At 37.7% G+C, this 24,609-nt stretch overlaps 1 protein-coding gene across 3 annotated transcripts in view; it reads left to right on the top strand.

Annotated features, from left to right (window-relative positions):
• The window catches only part of LIN7A (lin-7 homolog A, crumbs cell polarity complex component), a 183,573-nt gene that overhangs the window by 24,077 nt on the left and 134,887 nt on the right, over positions 1-24,609 (top strand). For all 3 annotated transcript variants that reach the window (XM_072655475.1, XM_072655477.1, XM_072655478.1), the window contains one exon: positions 20,090-20,208. In XM_072655475.1, the coding sequence (XP_072511576.1) occupies positions 20,090-20,208 (119 nt within the window). The remainder of the gene's footprint in view (positions 1-20,089; positions 20,209-24,609) is intronic.

Raw genomic sequence — 24,609 nt, 5'->3', positions numbered from 1 at the left:
GAAAAGGAACATGCATTTTTATAGAGCCTATTATGTTCGGTTCTGTGCTAAGTGCTTGTTTTTCCAAATATTATCTCATTTGATCCTTACAACAAGCATGTGAGGTAGGTGCTATTTTTATCCCCATTTTATAGTTAAGGAAATGGAGGCCAACAGAAGTTAGGTGATTTGCATGCTGTTACACAGCTAGTAAGTGTCTGAAGCTGGGTGTGAGCTCAGGTCTTTCCAGTACACTTTACAGTTTTGCTACATTCTTAGCTCTTCATTTTTTTCCCTTGACATCAAATAATAATACACGTTTGGGGCAGTGATGCAATTTCCATTAAGGTTCAATGAGATTATTCTAAACCCAATATGCTCAGTTTGACCATTACTGTCCGCACAAGCTATAACTGGTCATATACACTTTATTAATTATGTAACTAAGTAGTTGTCCCAAGCAGCATTCTAAACCTGTACAGTGCAGAGTAGTTGCCTACTATGAATTGATAGAGGTAGTTTTCTCAGCTGGAGTTCCCAGAACCAATTAAATCCAGTTTAAAAAAAAAAAAGGCTTTACTTCCATTTTAGAGATATGGATTCTGGTCAAGCTCCTGCCCTAATCCCCTTTAGAGTCTTCTTGAACAGGTCCCTTTAGCAGACTCTGTTCGCCACTTTTGGAAAATGAGAGCACTTAAACAGAATACCCTTGCTTTCTGGCTTTCAAGAACTCTTTGATTGTGTAGAACATGAAATAAAGCTTAAAATCTTGGAGAAACCCAGTGTCAGTCCAAGTCCAAAAACTCAGGAGTCAGATGGTTTGAAGAAGGATATTGATTGCTTTAAAGAAGAGCCAAAATGAACTATCAGACAATTTGCTTACTTTCTTCATAAAAACATAATTAGAGGTATTTTATTAGCTCCAAATTTTGTAAATTGAAAGGATGAGGTGCTGTGTCTCCCAGCAATGGATAGGAGAGACATAAGACTTTCTATTTTAAGGGAGCAGATGTGGAAATTTGGAACGGTTCTCTAAATAAAATTAATTTGGACTAAAGAAAATCTACATGATATAGTGTCTTTGGAGGAAGAGTAGGCTTGGGCTTCAAAAAATGTTAGAAAACAATGCTAAGGGGTCTCCAAAAAAATAAAATAGGCATCTGAATAAGAGGCTTCATTTGGGATGTGCAGGACTTCAGAATTCTCCATTCCTGATCCAACAAATCTCATGAGCCTAAATCTCAGACCTGAAGTATTCAAAGATTTTGTTCAATTGGGCCTGTCCTATGTTGTAACAAAGTTAATGGGGAGGACCAAAAAATACAATCCCCCCCCCCAACTGAAGTTGTATAATTATATAATTATTAAAGGGAAATGGAGATGAGAAAATGCCTCTCCCTCTCTCTCCTTTCTTCTCCTCCTAATCTCTCTTATCCCTTCTTTTCTCTTGTCTTTCTCTCCATCACTTCCCTCTCTCTAACTTTTTCTGTCTTCCTTTCTCTCTCTCAACCTAAACCCCACCCCAACTCTCTCTCTCTTTCTCTTTCCCTCTCTCTGTGTGTCTCTCTTCCTCCCTCCACCTCTTCTTGCTCTCTCTTTCCCTCTCTCCAAGGATGAAGGACTCTCTGGCTGTGCCATACTGATTGCTTATTCTCTTAGACTCATTTGGCACATTGGTCCCTTTTGGTGGTGCTTTTTTCCCTTTCCCTTTCTTTTCATTCTTTGTTATAAGGTATGGCTCACTGGGTACAGGGGCAAGACATAAATCTAGAAATGAAGTTGATGTAAAAATAAAACATCAGTACAATTATCAAAGGCTTCAGTGGTGTTGCTCTGGATTATCATTAAAATGCATTTCTGTGGATGTGCCTCCAGAGGAAGAGCTCCCTTTCCATTTCTGCTGTTGTCACTCTCCTCCAGGCCCTCCTCATCTCACTGTAATATCCTCCTAAATAATCTGCTTGTCTCCAGTCTCCGTGCCTCTAATTCATCTTGCAAAACCATGCTAGATTAATCTTCCTAAAGCATCCCTTGTATAATGTCACTCATGCGTAAGGTCCTACAGTGGCTAGCATTTCAAGGCCAGCATCGTGCCAGTAAATTCATTATTTTGATCTAATTTTCTCAAAGTGGAATGGTGATGTAGTGAAAGGATCAATTGCCAGTACTGCTACATGTTAGCTATGTGAATTTGGCAAACCACTTAAACTCTGTGAACCTCAGTTTTACTATCTGTAAAATGGGGGTGATAATATTTGCCTCACTACAAACAATGACCCCTCCCCCCAACTCTCTTCTCTAAGACCATCTAATTAATCACTCACTACAACTGATTATTTCCTACTTTGTAGATAAGCATTGTGTGATCTCAATTAAGGAAGCCACAGACAACCAAGTTTCTTTATTCATTGTTGTTTTTTCATTTGTTTCAGTTGTGTCTGACTCTTTGTGATCTCATTTAGGGTTGTCTTGCAAAGATACTGGAGTGGTTTGCCATTTTCTTCTCTAGTTTGTTTTACAGATGAGGAAACTGAGGCAAATAGGCTTAAAATGACTTGCCCAGGGTGACAGCTAGTAAGGGTCTGAGGCCGGATTTGAACTCAGGAAGATGTATCTTCCTGACTCCAGGCTCAGTGCTCTAATGACAATGGTGCCACCAACCTGCTCTTTCTTTATTCTAATGAATCCCAACTTTCTCAAGTGTGAGGATGCTCTTTTTCGTGGTAAAAACAATGGCTTCGATTTCTATATGACAGTAGCTACATTTTAGTATGAGAAAATGCCTGATGACAAAATGACAGTCTTTGGGGAAGGTATAGATTTGTGACTACCTTCCTATAATTCTCCAGTCTACAGGTGGGGAATACACTGCTTGGTTCCAAGGGAAGTCATTTAAAACATTGAAACAAATGAAAAATCTATAAAAATTATGTTGAAACAGTTGGCAAATGTCATGCTTTAATGGATCATCTTACTAAGTTGCATACTTTTAGAACTGGTGTTTTCTGAGATTGTATGATTTTTCCCCCTTAAAATGAAGAGAAATGCTAGAGTTGCACACATTTTAATTTTTACATTGGCGGCAGATGCTTCTCCAAATGAGTGATGTTTGTGGCAAATCAACTCATACAGTAGGAAAGGGGGAAAAGAAAGGGAACCTAAGAAACAATCCTTGTCTTTACAGGATCATCTATTTAGAGTTTGTAGGGACCTTGGAGTTTGAGTCTATTTCTTCCCATGGGAAGAAACTGAGGCACTGAGTTTGTGACTTGTCCAAACTCACCCTGTAAGGGGCTGAACTAAAATTCAAACCTAGCAACCTAAAGAGAGTCTCTGAAAGGGATACTGCCAATCTTTATGTCTGTGTCAGATCAACTAGATTGTGTGTGTGTGTGTGTGTGTGTGTGTGTGTGTGTGTGTGTGTGTGTGTGTGTGTGTGTGTGTAGGTAAGGGGCAGGGGGAGATGGGTGGAGATAGCAGAGATAGTTTCTTTTTGTATAAGAAATGTCCCATATCTGACATAACTTTTCCTCTCTAGGATTTCTAGAGCAATGATTGCTGAGGAAGCTGGAAAAGTTACTTCTTGGGATTTTGGTCATTGCAGTCAATTGGGAGGACAAAGGAAGAAAAAAAGGGGAAAGAATTGGACTTATGAATGGATGACTTTGGGTCTGTTCTCATAGGCATAGGGGCTTGTTCTTCTGGCTTTGACGAGACTGTGGGAAACATTTGCAGAGATTAGAGGTTCATTCTTGTGCTCAGATGGTCAGGAACTTATAAGGGACTGAACAGCAAAACAGTTAAGAAAGATGCTGAAGGTGGTTGGGGCTGAATGTCTGATTTAACTCTTCATTTTCCTGTGCCAATCTCCAGACTCTATGACATGGTGTATGTACAGCAAAAGAGTAAATATTCACTTAGGGCTTTTAGTTCAGTGTTTTACACATTGTAGGACCTTAACATCTATCATATTTAAGTCTTTGAAGAACCTGGTCCATCAGGGAACTGTCAAAATAGATCTTAAGCAGTCAATTAATAATCAGTCAAAAAGCAATTATTAAATGCTTACTGTGGGCCCTGACACTGTGCTAAGCACTATGGATACAGAGAAAGGCAAACACATATCAAGGAGCTCACTTTCTGATGGTGGAGTCATCCTACAAAAAAGCTAGGTATACACAAGACATATAGAATCCAAGGAAGGCAACCTGGAAGCCTCTAGAGCTTAAGGGGACTGAGAAAATCCTCCAATAACAGATGAGTTTTGAGTTGAGTGTTGAAGAAAGCCAGGGATCCAAGGAGGAGGAAAAAAGTATGGTCAAGAGACCTTCATCAGCAGCTCCTCTTTGGAGACAAATCTGCTGGCACCAGGCAAAATGATGGGCATCATTTGACTCTTTGCTTTCCCTCCTTTCTCCCATCTTAGTCTTAACTGACCTTCTCCCCTCCCCCAATTATCAGGATCTAATAATGTTTCCTCTTAAACCCCTTTCCCTCAAGGAAAGCAAGAATCTGCTATCAGTCATTTGTGTGTGTGTGTGCCTTCTGGACTGTAGCTGTTGCACACTCTGGATCCTGGGATCCTTCCTTCTTTCCTCATTTACAACCCTATGATTCCAAGGAAGCCTAATGTAAGCCTAATTATTACTATAACGTCATAGGATATAACAGTGAGAAGAGACTTTAGAGATAGCAAATGAATTGGGCAAGGTCACACAAATGCCTCAAGTCTTTTCCATTAACTCTGTACTCCCTTTGAAAGGTAGAATAAAAAAAGCAGAGAAGTGATATGGGGCACAGTGCCGGATGTGGAGTTAGAAAACCTGGGTTCTGCTCTCCCTTAGCTACTTACTAGCTGTGTAAATTTTGAGCCTCAGTTTCTTCATCAGGAAAATGAAAGGATTAGATAAAATGATTTCTACTTCATCTAAATTCTATGGTTTTTTTTGGTAATTTGACTATAAAGCATCAGTTCTGCATTACAAGTCTCTGTCTAGTTAAAATGAATGAGAATGGACTCTTTGTGCAATTTTAAAAAAAATCTATGCTCTTATGATTTCAATAATTTTAATAAAGATTTGATTCCCTGAGAAGAGAGAAAATTACATGAAAAACCCGGTCCCTATTAGTTATTTGAGATTCAGTTCTTTAAGTGGTAATTAACAGCTTTGGGTTTGTAAAACAGTTTGAGTCTACACAGGAATCTTACCACAACTTAGATGCCCTGTGATGACACTGAGGTGACCCATGGTTTTCAAAGACTATGGCAGCACTGCATAAATTTATTGTAAGGTTCTGCTGTTCTGGAAAGGCTTCGACTATCATCCCAGAAACAAGTTGTTTATGGTTTTCAATGGCCAGCCCAGCTAGGTAGCCTGGCCTCTAGGTGAATAATTCCTGGCCCATGGCAATCTGTGAAACAAAGAACAGTACAGATTGGCAGTTGGTCCTTTGTCTCTATCTTCTGCTTCTGCAGCAAGAGTGACAGAGGAATGGAAAAAAGGAGCAGAGGTCAATAAGAATCACCAGGTTTTCAGATGGTCCATAAACTTCAGCTGTCAGTACTCTAAATAAGAGTGCTCTGTCCAGCTACATACCCCAGTTTTCACTGTTACTGGAGAAATGAAATCATATCAGTCTTAACATTATCCCTATAAATAAAACTAGAGATATAAAGAAACTTCCATTAAATGAAAAGGATACCTCAGTGTTCTCCTTTGAGAGGCAAACAAAGGAGTTGGAGAGTTGTTTTTTTATGGATGACAAAAGAGGTCATTTCATGACCTACTTGGTCACCTTATCTTTCAGTGCTTAGAATGAGCAAAAGCCAAAAGATTACCATGAAGATGATGCCATAATATCAGATATAGATACAGATAGATGGATAGGAAAACATAATACAGACAACATGGAATCTGACCTTCCTAGGTAAAACAGCACATATGTAATTATTTGTAACTTTGTTGCAAAAGTAGTTATCTGGGATAGTTGGGAAACATGATAAAATAAAGAAAGAAAAGACACCAAATGTTGGTATGCAACAAAAAAGACACACATATATCCAATGAGTACTTCTGCAAGAAGTAATTGGCGGGGGGGAGAGGGGAAGAAGAGGCGATAGATTTGGTGAGTCTCAAATTACATAACAAGAAACGAAATTAAGGACTTTCTTAATGACTGGAAAAAAATGTATTACAGATGTCTGAATCAGCTATTTGGATATATGCTTAGACCACTAGCTTTTTAGTACAAAAATGAAAAACATAAATTAAAATAAGAAAAAAAGATGTAGTTAACAGAACTCCAATTTGATCTATTTTTAAAAGCTATTAATGTTGAAAAATTGGAAATAGATAATATAACAGATATTGATATGGTTTATCACAATTTCTTACCAAAATTTAAGCAATTTAAATCAATTTTGGCACAATGAAGAGGCCAAAAGAACCTAGAAGTAACCCGAGGCAAAAAACACTGATGGCAGCTGAAAATAGTGTTCCTTTAGAATATAAACTTTTTTGGAAAAGCTTATGGAGGATAATGGTGGAATTATGTCATAAAATAGTGTGTTGTTGGGTTCATCCTTGGTTGCCAAAGAAGACCATGCCATCCAAGAAAAGATGATATAACTTGCACTCGACTTTGTTTTGAGTGAGGGAGGGCTGTGCAAGTCACCAGCCTCACTTCTCCTCCAGAGCCATCTGAATCCAGTGACCAGATATTCATCAGGATGACTGGAGAAGGCCCAGGATGGAATGGAAGACCTTGATCCCTTTAGGCCAAGGTCCATTCAGGTACTCCCTTAGGGTGAGGTAATACCCATTTAGTGAATAGGCCTGTTTAAGAAGTAAGCAGGGGATGACCACTTTAATGAGGCAAAGAAAAATAACTACATCAGGCTGGGAGAGAAATAGCAACAGTTACTACTGATGCTCACTCTTTAGCCAGGAGGGGCCAGAAAACAACCCTTAAGTGGAGCTTGGACAGGGCCCTAGTATTGTCTGATCTATGGGCTTCAGAGTGCAGTAAGGTCTATTAGGAAAGGAAGGGAAGGGCAGGGAAGGAAAGGAAAGGAAAAGAGAAATCTAGCCAGTAAACTCCAAGTTAACTGGGTATCCTCTGGCCATCCAAATTTACCTTCCTTTGGAGAGGAGAAGGAAAGGGAGGGGGTAGACAGACAGGAGAAGAGGAGCTGAGTTACCCAGCTGGCTGGGTCCCCATTCAGCTGCATCTACTCAGAGATTGTTGTGTTTGTCCTTAATTGCTGAAGAAGACCATGCCATCAGAAATGATAACATGACTCGCACTTGACTTTGTTTTGAGTAAGGGAGGGCTGTGCAGGTCACCAGCCTCACTTCTCCTCCACAGCCAACTGAATCCAGTGACCAGATATTCATCAGAATGACTGGAGATGGCCTTGGATGGAATGGAAGACCTTGGTCCATTTAGGCCAAGTGTGTACTTGCGGAGGGGAAAATGCATTTGGATAGATTTTTTATGAGTCCCAAATAAACCAAATCATGACAAGAACATTCACCTGGCTTCATATCTCACATTGGCACATAGGCATTTACTACCTGGGTCACCATGGGTAAATCATTTACCTTTCTGGGCCTCAGTTTCTTTATCTATAAAATGAAAGAATTGGATTAGATGACTTCTCAGCTCTATATCTACGATCATATGGGGAGGGAGAGTGAAAAGAAATCTGAGCAAATGAGAATGGATACTACAGAGAAGAGAAAACTTGGGGGTACTGGGAGTAGGAGGGAGGGAAGGAGGGAGTAAGGAGTTATATAGTACCTATTTGCCAGGTTCCATGCTAAGTGCTTTTATTTATTTGACAAATATTATCTCATTTGACCTTCAGAACACCTGAGAGGTGATGCTCTTATTATATCCATTTTACAATTGAGAAATCTGAGACAGATAGATTAAGCCACTTCCCAATTCCAAGCCCAGCACTCCGTTCAGTGTACCACTAGCAGGGGTGGCAATCTTAGCTGTTTTCAAGTATTTGAAAGGTTACATACCACTGAAGAAAGATTAAACTTATTCTGCCTGGCCTTAGAGAGCAGAATTGGGAGCACTAGGAGACTTGCAAAGAAAAAAATTCAAGTGCAATGTGAAGAAAATCTTTCTAAGAATTGGAAATATGAAAAATGGAATGCTTTGCCTGAAATAGGAGAAGGTTTTCCCTCATTTGTGGACTTTGGAGTAAAGGTTGGAGATTGTTGGGCATGTTATGATGAGAGGAGTCTTCTCTGGGGGGGTTGGACTGGATGACTTTTCTGTGAATCTGTGGTTTTTTATCATTTTGACAATATTTATATTTTTAAATAGCTTTTTAAAGAACAGTTCAACATCATGTTCTCTAACTAGAAAAGTCTCTCTACTAATAACCTTCCCCTCCCTCTACCACTACACCCTGAATCAGGCTTTTTAAAAGAGGAAATATAAAATACCATACAGTTGGTGGTTTTTATTCATTTATTCATATGGTCTCCTCCACTAATGACTAACCACCAGCTCATTAATTAAATCATTTTGCCTGCAGAAGTCTTCCAAATAATTATTTTCCTCCCGTCCTTAGGAAATATCTTATGAAAGAAACATCAATAGAAAGTCTGAATAAGCAACATCAGAAGACTTCTCATGACAGGGAGGAGGAAAAATCATCACTCTATTTTCCTAACTTTGAAGTTTAAGTGATCTTTTGGACTGTGTGATGGTGTAATCAGGATCACAACAAAAGAATATATCATAGAAAGACCCCACTAGCACCAAGGTTCGCTTTTGCATGGGAATCATCTTTCAGAGCCATAGGTTACCCCTTGCACACTTTTGCTGCAGCACTATCCCTAAAGTAACTTAGAAATTGGATGACAGCATGACATAACAGTGATGATGTAGAGAGGAAACATGTTATTAAGTACCATGATAGCTGAATAATACATCAAAGTGTCAGTTTGGTCACAAACATTCATCCATTTTAACGTATAGGATGAATTTGAGAATGTAGAAACTTAAATTCATAGAATTCCTTATTTAAAAAAAAGAATCTTCTTTGCAAACCCAAAACTTGATAAAGTCTCCCCCTATCAATTTCCCGAGCCCTATGGCAAAGGGAATTGGGATTTCCTGATGAAAGCTACAAATGAACACTCTCAATTCTGCTGTTCTAGTTTTCAGCCTTCCAAGTAATACATGGGAGCTGGATGTTATATTTATGTGCGGTTAGTACTGGAAAATATTACAATCCCTGAGGCAAAGGAGCAAACCATTCACTGTGCCTGGTGTCTTAAAATGTCAGATAGTCTAGTTTAACTCACTTTCATTGAGTCTTCAAAAGAAACTTGAGTGAGCCTGGAGAAAAATTGAGAAAAATTAACTTCAAATTAAAAGATGAAATTATACTTCTAACCAGAAAGCTCCATGAAATCTGCTTTGTTGTGAACTTTTTAAAAGAAAGGTCATGAATGAACTTCACATAAAGGAAACTGATTTGGAGAGGTGGGTAGTGGACAGCACATGGTCCCAAATGTTTTATGGCTATAAAATGCTTGTGTCTAGTACTTACTGTGCTCCTATGGCATCTCTCTCTATGTTGCTTAAGGGTATTATAAAACTGAGTTCATTAAAATAATTTCCCAAGAGACTTAGGAGATATTGTCATGCTATATTTTGGTGAGCAAATAGTGTACTTCAATATGTTTGTATATGTGGTAGTGAAAAATAAATTCTTTCTAGGAGTTTTCACCTGTCTATGCAATCTACATTGATCCACGCCTCTCTCTTCTAGCCAATTTTACTTCCCCTTACAGTTCCTGGAGGTGGGGGCTTAATTTGATCACTAAGAGTAAATGACTTGAACCAGACAAAATTCAATTCAAATTAGAGTTACTAAATATCTATTTTGCACAGAATCCTGGGTTGGGGATGACAGGAAAAAAATAGTCAGTTTAGAAAATAAATAATCCCTGTTCTCATGGAGTTTATGGTCTAGTAGAGAGGTCATACATCTCCCCAGTAACATCATACACACACACACACACACACACACACACATCTAATAAATTAAAAATGGGTAAACAGGAAGGGTGAAATGCTACGGGGGCAGAGGAGGCTCGCTAAAGGGGGTGCCTTGTGAGTTGGGCTTTAAAGGATGGGGTACAATTGAACGGGAGGTGGAGAGGAGGTTTCAGGCATAGGAAACAATGTGATAAAAAACAAAGAGTCGGGAAAGAAATAGAAGTGGAATAGCTCATTTAGGTCAGAACATGGAAGTAAATGGAAGAGAATGGCATGAGATGAATTTGGATTATGGAGGCCATGTAAAAATGTTTTTACTGCATAAGCAATAGGAAGCCATTAAAGAATTTTGAGCAGAGGAGTGACATGACCAGATTTATGCATAAGCGAGAGTAATCTGGTAGTGATGTTTTTTAGAGAACACGCTTTTGTCATTTGTTAGATAGATAACCTCAGATCTCATGTCCTGTAGCTTCTTTAAAACAGACTTAGATTTTCCACAATTACACATAACCATTAATAAGATAACACGGAAATAATAGGTGGAACTTAATGAATTTCCTACAATTGATTACTTGATTCCTTTTTTTGTCATCTTAAATTTATTTTGATCCTGAAAAGACAGTCACATGCTTGTTCATGTGGATGCCTTTACATGCAAGGGGGATGAAAACCAGAAAGTTCTAAGTCAGTTTCATTATTTTATAAGAAGTCTGTAGCACTAAGAAGATGCTTTGGCTCATTCCTCCCTCCACTATTGAATTCTCTCCATAAGTGAGATTACTGCCCATACCATACTTTAGCATTTCAACAGATCCCTATTCTGTGATCATTCCCTCCATTGGTGGAAAATCAAGACCAATTCAAATCTTTTAATCCTCTATGGTTTTTTTCAATGTCATCTCATAGGATCTAGCCAACAAGTTGAAAGTCTCCATCTAGGACTGACCAATTATGTTATACTAGCACATGGATACCAGAGCAACATGTAGATTGCCTATCTTCTATGACTTGCTCTTAACATGTGAATATCTGACATCCTTTCCCAGCCATACATCTCCCCAATAACATCCTTTTCCACTTTTTGCATGAAGTCATCACTTGATGAATTCACATCCACCGTACATCTCTCTATTTCCCTTTGACTCAACAATTTGGGGAAGGTACTCCCCCTGTGCAATCTCTTCCTTGATTCGCTAGTTCCTTCCAGAACCCCCATTTTGAAGATGTCTAGGGCACCCATGTCTTCATTCCTCTACAGGCTATCCTCTTGACTGTAGAGGACTTTGTAATGTTCATGACAGGAACTTTCATTTGTCCTTCAGTACCACCCACCCTCATTTTGGCTCCTTTCAGGTATCTTCCCCCCACTGGAGTGGTGATGACTATCTTTCTTATAGATGTGTGTGTATATAGATAGAGATATATGTGTGTATGTGTATACACACATACATATGTGTGTACATGCACTCACATAAAATATACACATGTATATGTGCATATATACACATGGAAATAGATGTATATACCCACACATACATATATGCATTGACGTAAGTACACAGACATATCCACATATATACATACACATGAACACATATATTTATATAGATATCTATATCTAGATATAGATAGAGCAGTTAAGTAGTCTGGTGGATAGAGCACTAGACTTGAAATCAGGAAGATTTATCTTCCTGTTCAAATCTGTTCTCAAATACTTACTAACTGTGTTACCCTGGGCAAGTCACTTATCCCTACTAGTCTCAGTTGCCTCATCTATAAAATGAGCTGGAGAAGGAAATGATAAATCACTCTAATATCTCTGCCAAGAAAATCCCAAATAAAGCCATAAGAGTTAGACATGATTCAAAAAACTCAACAGTAACATATATATGTACACACATACATACATGCACACTCACATATATTTACATATGTACACACAAACAGAAGCACACACACATGCAATTTATATATTATATATGTGTGTGTGTACATACATATGTATGTATGTATGTGTATGTATGTGTTCTATACCTCTTTCCATTTCCATTATTTCTAGTCAGGGAAAATTGGGCCTAAGAATGACATAGTCAGCTAGAAAAGGCAAAAAATAAAATAAAATAAAATAAAAGGGGGGGGGAGTAGGACCCAACGAAGAAATAACAACAAAGACAGTGCTCTCTTAGGTGCTGGTATTCTTTTCCTCAAGACTAATATTGACTTATCTGGGAACACGTTCTGTCACTTAGTATAATTGAAGCTCCTTAAGGGTAGGGACAACTGAATTTTTATCTTTATATCTCCCCAAACTTAGCATAGCACCTGGTATATAGAAGATGCTTAACAAATATCTATGGAATGGAATGGAATTGAATTTACTCATGGTCCATTGCTTAAAGTGCTGGGTGTGGAATGTGGAATGGTCTACAAAACAATTTTATTTCTCCCTATCCCATTGCTTGAGGAAACTGAAATGCTGGACTGCTGATTTAAAAAACTAAAAAAAAAAAAAAAAAAACAAGCAAAAAGGAAGAAAGCCAGATATTGTTCCTGGAAAAGCTGATGGTAATATATTTCTTATTCTGGCAGCACAACCCCATCTAGCATTGAAAACTACTGAGACTGTCATTATTTAATAATAAAGGCCACATCTTAAGCTTTGTGTACCTTAAGATTTGTTTATTGGGCAAGTAATCACTCTCAAGTGAAACGGGCAACTTCAATTTCAGAGAATGTTATAGCAGCTAGGCTTTGCCTTTCCCAGCGGACGTTTTCCTCTTAGATGCACTGGGCTTAGACAAAACCAATCGCATCCAAGGTCAGGGGTTTTTTTTAGACTTGCACAACAGAAACATGATTTCTTAAAAAAAAAAAAAAATGAAACACTCAAGTCGTTTTTGGGTGATGCGCTTGAAAACCCTCCCGGATCCTATGCATAAAACATAATTCATCATTAGACAGTAAATAGGGGAAGGAGTGACTTCATAAGATGCAGTATGAAATTATTTTAAAATTGAGCATTTTAATTGGCTGACAAATCTCTCCCCAGGGTTTACCAATTAGCCTGCATTTAAAAGACATGACAATGGTTAGTCGATCAAAGTGGAAATATCAACGGTGTCAGATTAATAGGATGCACTGATTGTCATGTTTCATTAATAACTTGTAAATTGTCTAAGTTCCCATTTCATACCAGGATATGTGGAAATGATATGTGGTTGCCCTTTGTACTTTCTGGCACACAAACACAGCTAAAGACATGCAGAATTAGTGACCTTTTTTCTAGGATGATTGCGCACTTTTTTGGTACAGAATTGGGATTGAAAATGGATACTCTTTAGCATGCATTTGCATGTGTATTAAAACCAACACGATTGGCTAACTTAAATATTTGGAGCATCCTAAGAGAAGTTGGGTATCATGATGGGTAGAGAACAGAAGTTAGGAAAGGCCTGGGTCCAAGTCCCAACTCTGAAATATTAATTGTATGACCTGGCCAAGTCACTTGATCTCAGAGTTCCCCAGGCAACTTTCTTATACTAGAAGTTTCAAAGTATGTTTTGATTGGGCTGTTTGAGAGTTTTCCTATAGCACAGGTCCTGAAAAAAAATCTAAAATTCAAATAGTGACTACGTGCATTCTCTACAGAGAATTCTTCAATAGCTTCCCCATTGCCTGTATGGTAAAATACACAACTGGCATCCTGGCACTGAAATTGTCTCATGAGATGGCTTCCAACAACCTCTTTCTATGCTCTCCATTCATGTCAAATAAAACTGTTAGCTGTTCACTGTATACTGTAAGAAATTTCTTACCTCCATACCTTTGCAAGGTGGTCCCCAATTAATGGAATAAAGGTATTCTTCTCCCCTCCTTGAATCCCTAAGTCACACACATGAGGGTTTTATTGATTTCCCCAGCTATAGCATTTTCATAGTCTTGAAATTACTTTGTATATCTTTCCCATTTTCTTATCTATGTACAAGTTGTATTGTCCCGGTGGAATATCTTATGCTTGAGACCAAAGACTAATTTTTTTTAATCCCCAGAGATCCTAGCACAAGACCTTTCCTACAGTAGGTAATGAATAAATATCAGTTAAATGGAATTGAAGTAAAATGTAGTTAAAACAATGTCAATACATGTACTGTGGAAGTCTTTGCTCATTATATGTACAATTCTAAGTGGTGATTTGGGATCCAGCTGTTGTCTGTTGGGTTTTTTATTACTTCAGACCTTGCTATTTTGCTTAATAACCTCTAGGGCAGGTATTTGGAAAACTAGGCTGTATAGCCAAACTAGGACATTTAGCTATCTAATCCTAGAAAAATAGCTCTCCACTCACATCCCTATGTGGGCATGCTTCTTTCCCCCAAACAAAACTACTAAGAGAAGAGGAAATTCCAATTCACAAAGAGCATTGTATCATGAGGACAGACCTTTCCCAAGAGCTGCAACCTCCAGTCCCTTACAGCACCAAGGAAAAGCACTTAATTGGAAAAAAATTCCCTGAAGGTTGATTAATAATAGAGAAACTATAAACATAATATGTTAATAGTAAAACAACTGAAATCACATGAATATATCAAGCAATGCAGAAAACGCTTTTGACAAAATATATCACTTTATGTAAAAAAACAAAAAACATTTGAAAGCATGGGAACAAACTGACCATTTCTTTGGTAGCCAATTTAGAAAATCTGAAACCAAGAGCTTATACTGTGTAAGGAGAGATGCTAGAGGCTTTCACAATAAGAACAGGAATAAAGTGAGGATATCTATTATCATAATATTTTTGATAGAGTTCTAGAAAAGTTGGGTAGTGCAATGAGACAAGAAAACTGAGGGGGGGAAAGCAAAGGCAAAAAAGTAACAAAAATATTGTTTTTTGTAGGTGATATGATAGTTTTGCTTAGAAAATTTTTAGGGAATAAAATTAATTGGAATAAACATTATTAAACAGAATAATAAATAAAATCATGAAAATCTTCAACTGTTCTATATATTACCAACAAAAAACATCAAGAAGAGATAGATAAATTTCATTCAAAATAACTATGGAGTATGTTAAATATCTGGGAATCTACCTTTCAAGTTATACACAGGAATTATGTGAACACAAACATAAAGAACACTATATAGAAATACATCTTGAGTCAAATAATTGTAGAGATATTAATTGCTCATGGTTGGGCTGAGTTGATTTGATAAAAATGATATTATCTTAATTAATTCATAAACTAACATGGCAGTTTGATTGATTTGGGGAACCTGTAGCCTGGAGGCCTTCTTGGTCCTTGGGTACAGCCTTCTGACTGATTCCAAGGTTTATAGAATAAATCATTTTATTAAGAAGATTTGTTCTATGAAGTTTAGAGTCAGTCAAAGAGTCACACTTGAGGACCTAGAGGGCCACATGTTGCCTCAAGGCTGCAGGTTCCCCAGTCCTGATATAAATAGAAAATACAATTACTGGAGGAGCTTGTAGGAAGACTGGCATTCTAATGTATTCTTGATTCAATAATTCTGGAAACTTGAAACTATATTTTGGAACTATATTCTTTTTGACTTGGATAACCTCTACTAGGTTTATACTCTTAAGTGAACAGAGAAGGGCAATACCTAAACCTACAAAATTTATAGCAGCACTTTTTATAGTAGTAAAGCCTGGAGAGAGTGAATGTCCATAAAAATGGGAAATGACTGAACAAATTATGGTATAGGACTGTAACAGAGTATTTAGGGGGTGTAAGAAATGATAAATGGAATAGATACAGAGAAGTCTGGGAAGATTGGTTTGAACTGATGTCAAGTGAAATGAGTAGAAGCAGAAAAAATTTATATGACTACAGTATCACAAAGGAAATATGCTTGAAAGATTCAAGAACTCTGATCAAGGCAATAACCAATCAGGTCTCTTGAAGACTGGTGATGAATCATACTTCCTACCTATTGGGAAAAGATTGGACCAGGGATAGAATGAGGCATACATTTTCAAAAATGGCCATTTTATGGATGTTTTATTATACTAATTTATTACAAGGATGGGCTTTTTGTGGTAGAGAGAGTCAAGGGAAGAGTGGAGAGGACTCTGAAGGAGTGCCCCTCCCCCCAAAAAAGGAAAAAGTGAAATTATATAATATCAATAAATATATTTTTTAAATACAAAGAAAAGAACAGAAGTTCAGAAGGGTACACAGATGAGCAAAACATTGTTAGAATTAACATATTAAATTTGAAACATAATTGTGAAAATCAAGCTGTAGCTAGTCAAGATTTTCCAAGGGCATTTCTCCTCTTCTTTGTATGAGGAAATATTCTTATAATAGAAATAATTTTTAAAACAACATTATAAAACTCCTTGAAATACTACATGCCCTTTGCTCTCTCAGCTCTGCAGTGCAGAAACTCACTGTAAAGAAAGGGAAATTTTTTTCTTCTTTGAAAATCCTTGAAGATTGTGTGTTTCAGAGCATGGAGTGCTTGGTTATGATTTGTATAATCTTTGATGCAGTGTATCAGTAAGCACCCCAGTATACACAGGGGGACCTACTGCAACAGATTCTTAGATCTGCATTCAAAAAAAGGAAAGGCAGCTTTTGAGAGGTTAACAATCACTTTAATCAAGTATATGTATCAATCCTTTAACCAAGCACATATATCATTCACTTAGTTCAGGGGAGGTAGCACCCCGAACTTCAAAGAAAATACAGACAAGTTAAAGGTCAACAGACATGCTTCCAAAATGTCTGACCATAATTCAACGGACAACTGTCTGACCATCATTACCAGAGAGGAAAGCAGGACATCTGGGTTCTCAATGCCGGGTGGATCCTTAAAGCTGCTTCCCAGAGTCCTCATCTGGTCAAACAAACACTTCCAGTCAGTAAGCCCCAAGTAAAACCTCACGCTCAGAGTATTTGTACACTTTTCACAGCCACAGGGCATTACCTGATGACCCAGTGCCTCAATAGAAAAAACAAAAGGTACTTGGGACCCTCCTACAAAACAACTCCCCCAGTCAAGCTTCTCACAATGGACAGGCCCATCAATGGGTGGGAAAGATCCTCTTAATCCCATTCTAATAGAGATAGTATACTTCTTGATTATACTAAAAACCAAAACACCGAAAAGGTCCTACTTTACTTGCCATTACACTCAGTCACATAGTATTGGCTCCATCATTCCTTGTTCAACATTTTAAATTTAAAAGTACTGATATTTTTTGATTTTACATCATCATTTTCTGAATATATCCTCCTCCTTTCCCCCAACCCCCATTGTAATAAAAAATAAAGAGGAAAAAAATACAGATGGCAAAACTAACCCAAACATCAACCAAGTTTTCCAGTATATGACATCTTCCAGAACTATAGTCTCCCACCCTTAAAAAGAAGGAAGGAAGGTACATTTTTCATCACTTTTTTGGGAACCACCTTGATTGTTACATTTATAAAGTGCAAAGTTTCATTTTTTTTGTTCTTTCCAAGGAAGGTACATTTTTCATCTCTTCTTTGGAAACTACTTAAAGTATAACTTTGTTATACTTACAAAGTGAAAAGTTTCATTTTTCTTTGTTCTTTCTGTTTTGTTGTAATGATTGTTGATAATTGTCTTTTGGTTTCTACTTATTTCACTTTGGATCAGTTCATATGTCTTCCCATTCATCTCTGAATCCTTCACCTTGATCTTTTGATTTTTCTGTCCAAACCTTTGATTTCATGTATACAGGGAATGTTTCACTAAAGAAATTTCTTCTAACATGCAAGAGAACACCCAGTTTTCAACTTCCAGTCTAAGAGAGTGGCCTGAGACACTGAGAGGAAGAATGATTTGCCCAGGGTCATGTCTAGTAGATACCAGAAATGGTGCTTTCTGACTACTAAGCCAGCTTTCTATTCATTACCTCTCCCTCCCTCTTAATTGATTTAATTATTTCCAGTTGATTTCACATTGACTTTGTTCACATTTCTTTTATTTCACAAAAGTCCTGCCCTGAATATTTTGGTGTATAGGAGATCTTTCTTTCTTCCTGACTCCCTTGGGGTATACATGGCTTGAATATGCCCATGCATACTTCAACTCTCTGGTGCTCTTATTGTAAACTCAGGTTCTCATCACTTCCTTCCATTTACTTCGTGTATGACCTTGGGCACAACCTCACTGGACCTCAGTTTCCTCATCTGTGTGTGTGTGTGTGTGTGTGTGTTTGTCCTTCATTGCTGAAGAAGACCACGCCATCAGAGAAATAATGACGTGACTTGCACTTGACTTTGTTTTGAGTGAGGGAGGGCTGTGCAGGTCACCAGCCTCACTTCTCCTCCAGAGCCATCTGAATCCAGTGACTAGATATTCATCAGAATGACTGATGTAGTGGATAGAGCACCAGTGCAGGAGTTAGGAGTACCTGAGTTCAAATCTCACCTCAGACACTTGATACTCACTAACTGTGTGACTTTGGGCAGGTCACCTAACCCCAGTTTCCTCATCTCCTTTACATACTATATAGAAATTTGTAATTCATTTAAGCAATACTGTGTAGGGATCTGATCCTCCTACTTCTCTGTAAGCTATTTGAGGTGGGGTGGTGGATTGGACAGAGTGCCAAACCTGGAGTCAGGAAGCTCTGAGTTGAAATTTTGTCTCTGATACTTACTGTGACCCTAGGCAAGTCATTTAACTTCTAAAAGCCTCAGTTTTCCCATCTGTGAAATGGTGATAACCCCTATGGTACCTACCCCTCAGGGTTGTTGAGAGGTTTCAATGGGGTGATATATATAAAGTGCTGTGAAAACATTAAATTCTATGTAAATATCATTCATTATCACTGAAGACAAAGACTGTCTTGATCTAAGCTTCCATATTCTAGTTTCCTGTCTAAGAAATGGTGACAATAACTCTAGTATCTATCTCACACAGTTGGTGTGATGGTAATTATATAAATATATATATGTATACACATATACTATATATAGTATAAAATTGCAGGCTAGATGTCAGTGATCATTTCTGAATTAACATTTTATTAATGACTTGGCAAAAAGCATAGAAGGTACATTCATCTCATTTGCAGATGGTACAGAGCTAGGAGAGACAGCTAACACTCTAGATGACAACAATCTGAATCCATAAAGGTCTTGACGGCCTAGAACATTGAACATTCAACAGGGCACAAGTGTAAGCTTACACTTGTGTAAATAAATAATAATCAACTTCACGAGTACAAGATGGGCAGAGAAGCATGATTAGACAACCATGGTTCTGAAAAAGACCTAGGTACTAAAGATTAGTCAACAGCAAACTTAGTACAAGTCAATAGTACGATGTGGTTGCTGCCAAAGTTGGTACCATCTTGAGTTGTATTGAGAGAGGCAGAGCTTCCAGCAATAGGATGGTGATAGTCCCCTCTGTACTCTGCCTTCAGACCACACCAATGGTTTTGGGCTCAGTTCTGCGTGTCCTAGTTTAAAAAGGACATTGATAAACTGGAGTGTCCAGATGAGAATCACCAGGATGGTGAAGGGGTTTGAGACTGCATGACATGATGACTGATTGAAGGAATTAGGTGTGTTTAATCTGGAGAAGAGATGTCTTCAGGTATTTAAAAGGTTGTCACAATGGAGGAGATATTGGGGTTACTCTGTTCATATCCAAAGGGCAAAACCAGGAAGAATGGGTGAAAGATTCACAGGTCAATATAAGTTTGGTGGCAATTTAACAAATTAGAACTCTCCCAAAGTGGAATGGCTTGCCTTGAGAGAGAGTGGGTTCCCTATTCTTGGACATCTTCAAGCTCAGACTGGATGACTACTTGTCAGCTACCTTATCATGGGGATTACTTGTGTATGAGGTGGACCAGATGGCTAATTAGGTCCCTTCCAACTTTCAAATTCTGTAAATCTATAAAAGCATGGACAATCTTATCTAAACTTTGTATATCTGCCGGCTACTACTCTGCTCACAGTAGGTGTTTAGGGTTGTGATTTTGTATTGTATTGTGTTGTAGTATAGTATTGTAATTCTATTTCAGAGGGAATTTATTCAAGGCCTCTCTTTTTTTTTTTAATCCATTCAGATGTTGCAAGAGCGATTGAGTTATTGGAGAAACTACAAGAATCTGGAGAAGTACCCGTTCAAAAGCTTCAGTCCCTCAAAAAAGTTCTGCAGAGTGAGTTTTGTACAGCTATTCGTGAGGTATGGCATCCAGCTCTTAGTCACTGCATTCAGCCATATGGCATACAAGTAGACTTGTTTTCTGCTTATAATCTGTAAACAGGGAAACAGACTGGAGCTAAATCTTTGTGTTTTCCTTTTTTTTAGCTTCTTGGACAGATGATAAAACACAATCTATTCTGTGAAATTCTTAAATTAAACCCCAATGAAATTGGTACACTTACAAAAACAAAATGCTACATGTGGGGAACTGGGGAGAGATGGCAAACTAGGGAGACAGGGACATGTGATCATGGCACTATGTTGTATAATGGTCATATTAAGATCTCTGGAGACTGAGGCTGCTTTTTAGGGGGCAAAGACTGGGTTTTCTTTAACCTACTTTCAGAATTTTAACAGAGAGAATCATGACTTGGCAGTGAACTGACAATTATCTAAACTGTGCTCTCTTTCCTCTTCAACATCTTGAGCTCTATTGAAGCTTTCATTTTGCTAGTGGTTATGTTAAAAATTTCTTTGGCGTCCCAGAGCGAGGGGTGGTGCTTACAAAGATAAATGGCACATTCCCCCACTGCACTCAAAAACCTTATAATCTTGTAGTCATGAGATAACAATAATAATTATTATAGCTAGCATTTCTATATCACTTTATGACTTACAAAGCAACTTACAAATTTTATCTCATTTGGTCCCTGCAACTATCCTGTAAGGTATTGTTTTCCCTATTTTTACAGAAAAAGAAACTGAGGCAGAGAGAAATTAATTGACTTTTCCAGGGTCAAGAAATTAGTAAGCTGTCCTCACAAATACTATGTTAGATAGATGCTGTTATTTCCCCTATTTTACACATGAGGAAACAGAGGCAGTCATAAGTTAGGTGACTCATCACAGTCTCTAAGGCCAGATTTAAAATCAGGTCTTCCTGACTCCAGGTCTAGTGTCTATTCATTCTACCACCTAGCAGCTATGTGAGGTGAGTTCAAATCTCCAGATTTAGGTATGTGATCTCCTAGGTTGCTCCAAGAGCTCAGAGTTGATGGCAGAGACTCTGCAAGTAATCTCTGAGAACAGTAGAAGTACCAAAATATTAGAAAAAGGAAAAAAAATGTTGGCTTTATTTTGAAGAAGCATAACTAGGGATATGGTAGAAACCACAGACCAGTAGGCTTGATCACTAACAAATTTCTAGGCCAGATAATTAAAGCCAATTATTTTGGAGCACTGAAAAGAGAAAGTGGCAATCACCCAGAGACTAATGTGTTCATGAAGAACGTCATTTATTTACACTATAAAATCAGAGAAGTTCAATCTAAAAGAGGCGTTTGAGGTTACCTAGATCAGGGGTTCTTAACTTTTTCATTGCCTTGTACCCTTTTGGCCACCTCATAAAGCCTACAGTCCCCTTTTCAGAAAAAGGTTTTAAATGCATCATAGCTAGCACTTACCACGTGCCAAGCTTTACAAGAACTTTACAAATATCAAATTTCATTTGATCCTCATCACAACAACCCTGGGAGATAGGTGCTATTATTATCCCCATTTTACAGATGATGAAACTGAGGCAAATAGAAGTTAAGTGACTTATTCCGGGTCACCCAGTTAGTATGTCTCTGAGGCCACATTTGAACTCAGGTCTTCCTGACTGCAGGCTTGTTACTCTACCCATTGCACCATAAAAGACATGGGATTACAAAGGAAAACAATTATATTAGAATGTCTTTAAAAATACATTCATAGACTCCAGGTTAAGAACCCCAATCTAGTTTAACAGATGAGGAAACCGAGGTGCTTAAAGATCAGTCACTTGCCCAAGACCATACAGAACAAACGTAATTTCTTTTTTCTTATAGACTAATTAGATCATTAGAACAGGGAATGTCTTTGACATGATGTAAATTGATTTCAGCAGAACAGCTGAGACAGTCTTTTATGATGTCCTTAAAAATAAACTGGAGAGATGGGACCTGATAGTTGATAAGCAGATACAAAGCTGGTTCAGTCTTAGAAAGATCATTAAGGGATTGATGTCACCAAACAAAGAAGTCCCTAGGAGTGTGTCACTGGGCTTCCTATTTCACCTGGTACTCTGCAACAGACATCAGTGATTTGGATAAACACAAAGAAGGTCACCTTATCATATTTTCATATGATCCAAACCAGGAAGGGATAACTAATAAAAGGTAGATGAAAGATGGAAAGTAATAAGTGAATCCAGGAAGCTAAAATGCTACACCCAAGCCATCAAAGTATAACTTAATAGAAATAAATATGAAGTCTTACATTTAGATTTTTAAAATATGTTAGTTGCGCTAAGTACAGGATGATAGATATGTGACCAGACAGGAATTCACAAGAAATATCTTTAGGGGTTCCAATTAAATATAATTCTAGTTTATGCCAATAATGTAATGATATCACCATTAAAAACCTATATTTCTTAAATAGGAATATCCAGAACAAGGAAGTTAGTAGTCTAACTGTGTTTTGTATCAGACTTTTTTGTTTAATTCCATGTGCCCTATTGTAAGTAGGACACTGATAAACAAGCATATTGAGGTTGGTGAAAGAGTCTGGAAATCATGTCATTAAAGGGGGGTTCTAGAATACTAGAAATGTTTAGTTTGGAGGAGGGAAAACTGGTAGAAAAAATGTTATTTGGAGGGCAGTCATGCAGAATGAAAATGACTCCAGAGGAAAGAAATTGGATTCATTAATAGAAGTCAGATGGGCTCAACCATAGAAAAGAATTTTCTAACATTTAGTGTTATCCTACAATAGAATTGCTCCTTTGTGTAGGAATGAGCTTCCTGTTATCGATAGTTTTCAAGCAAAAGCTAGGTTACTACTTCAGGAATTTCTGTGTGATTGATTGGTGGATCTAAGTGACCTTAAAAGTTCCCTTTGACTGAAAAATCAACGATTCTACTACCAAGGAGTGAGTCAGTGACTAGAGTCCATTTCATGCTTAAGAGAGAAGATTGTGGATGTCCTTGTATATATAGCTGTACATATAAATTGCATGAAGATTTTAGAACTGTAAAAGTCAGTCAAGAGAATTAGTGATCATTTGTTTCTCATATATCCTTATGAAGTACATTCTTTCTCCAGTGCCTAGTAGAGTGCTCTCTGTGTGAACCTGGGAAAGTCCCAACCTCTTCGAGCCCAGTTTTCTTGGCTGTAAACTGAGGCACTTTGACAAGATAATTTCTGGGGTTCCCACATCTAAAATTCTATAAGAACATTTGTTATTGTTGTAATTCAGCCATTTTTTAGTTATGTCTGACTTGCAATGACACCATCTGAACTTTTCTTGGCAAAGATACTGAAGTGGTTTGCTATTTACCTCTCCAGCTCATTTTACAGATAAGGAAACTAATGCAAACAGGGTTGAATGGTTTGCCCACGGTCACCCAGCTAGTAAGTGTCTGAAATCAGATTTGAACTCAGGAAGCTGAATCTTCCTGACTCCAAGCTTGGCACTCTATCCACTGTACCACCTAAGCTGCCCCTAGAATATAGTAGGTGTTTAATAAGTGCTTAATTGATTTCTAAAAAAAGCAGTGCCATATTTTTTTTTAATAAGGCAAATTATTGAATGACTGCATGAGTTCTTGGTTCTAGTTATCTAGTTAGTTCCTCCTTGATAAAAGAACATTTTAAACAACATGCACAAAATGTCTGTTCCATCAATGGTGCCACTTGTAGTTAACTGGAACGACATCTCAGAAGCCTGAGACTGTAACTGCACTAATGGGTCATTGATCTTAAAAAGATATCGAAACAGACCTTCCCAAATAGTCTGCACAGAACAGTTATGTAAATACTTTACCCCTGCCTGTTTCTGTGGGCGATTACAGATGATAAAATAAATAGTACACATTTTCAGAAGCTTGTAATTACGTGTACTCACGCCGCAGTTCTCAATAATAGTCTTCACAGAAGTTGTGTTTTGCATCAGTCCGAGGAAGTGACCATTTTTCCTTTTGCTGAGATCACAGGCCTGCAAGTCACAAATCCTATTTTTGGCATACTGATTGGCAGTTGTGCTTTTTTCCCCCAGCTAAAAGTCTTTTAACCTTTTTCCTTGCTCCAGATTGGCCCAACCATCTACAAATAGGTATTTTTAAAGTTATAGTTGCTTTTGAAAATCAGATTGCCTTCCATCTAGGTTTTATAGAACAAGAAAAAGGCAGCTAATATTTTCTTTACTATTCCTAATCATGTAAGGCAGCAGACTTTTGTAACATGCGAGGAAGAAGGGTTTAAAAATTCATTAATTATAGTTCTCTTTCCTCTTTTGCTGTCAAGGTTAATTTTTCTTTGTTTGAAGTAAGGGCTTCTGCTGTCAACAAAGCTATTAATTTTCATGAGTAAATTAAAGTTCATGTGAATTTCTCAAGGGATACATTTCATACATTAATT

This window comes from Notamacropus eugenii, chromosome 3 (assembly GCF_028372415.1).
Source record: "Notamacropus eugenii isolate mMacEug1 chromosome 3, mMacEug1.pri_v2, whole genome shotgun sequence".
NCBI lineage: Eukaryota > Metazoa > Chordata > Mammalia > Diprotodontia > Macropodidae > Notamacropus > Notamacropus eugenii.
Note: the sequence above shows the minus strand (reverse complement) of the source record. Positions and strands in the feature narration are given on the sequence as shown.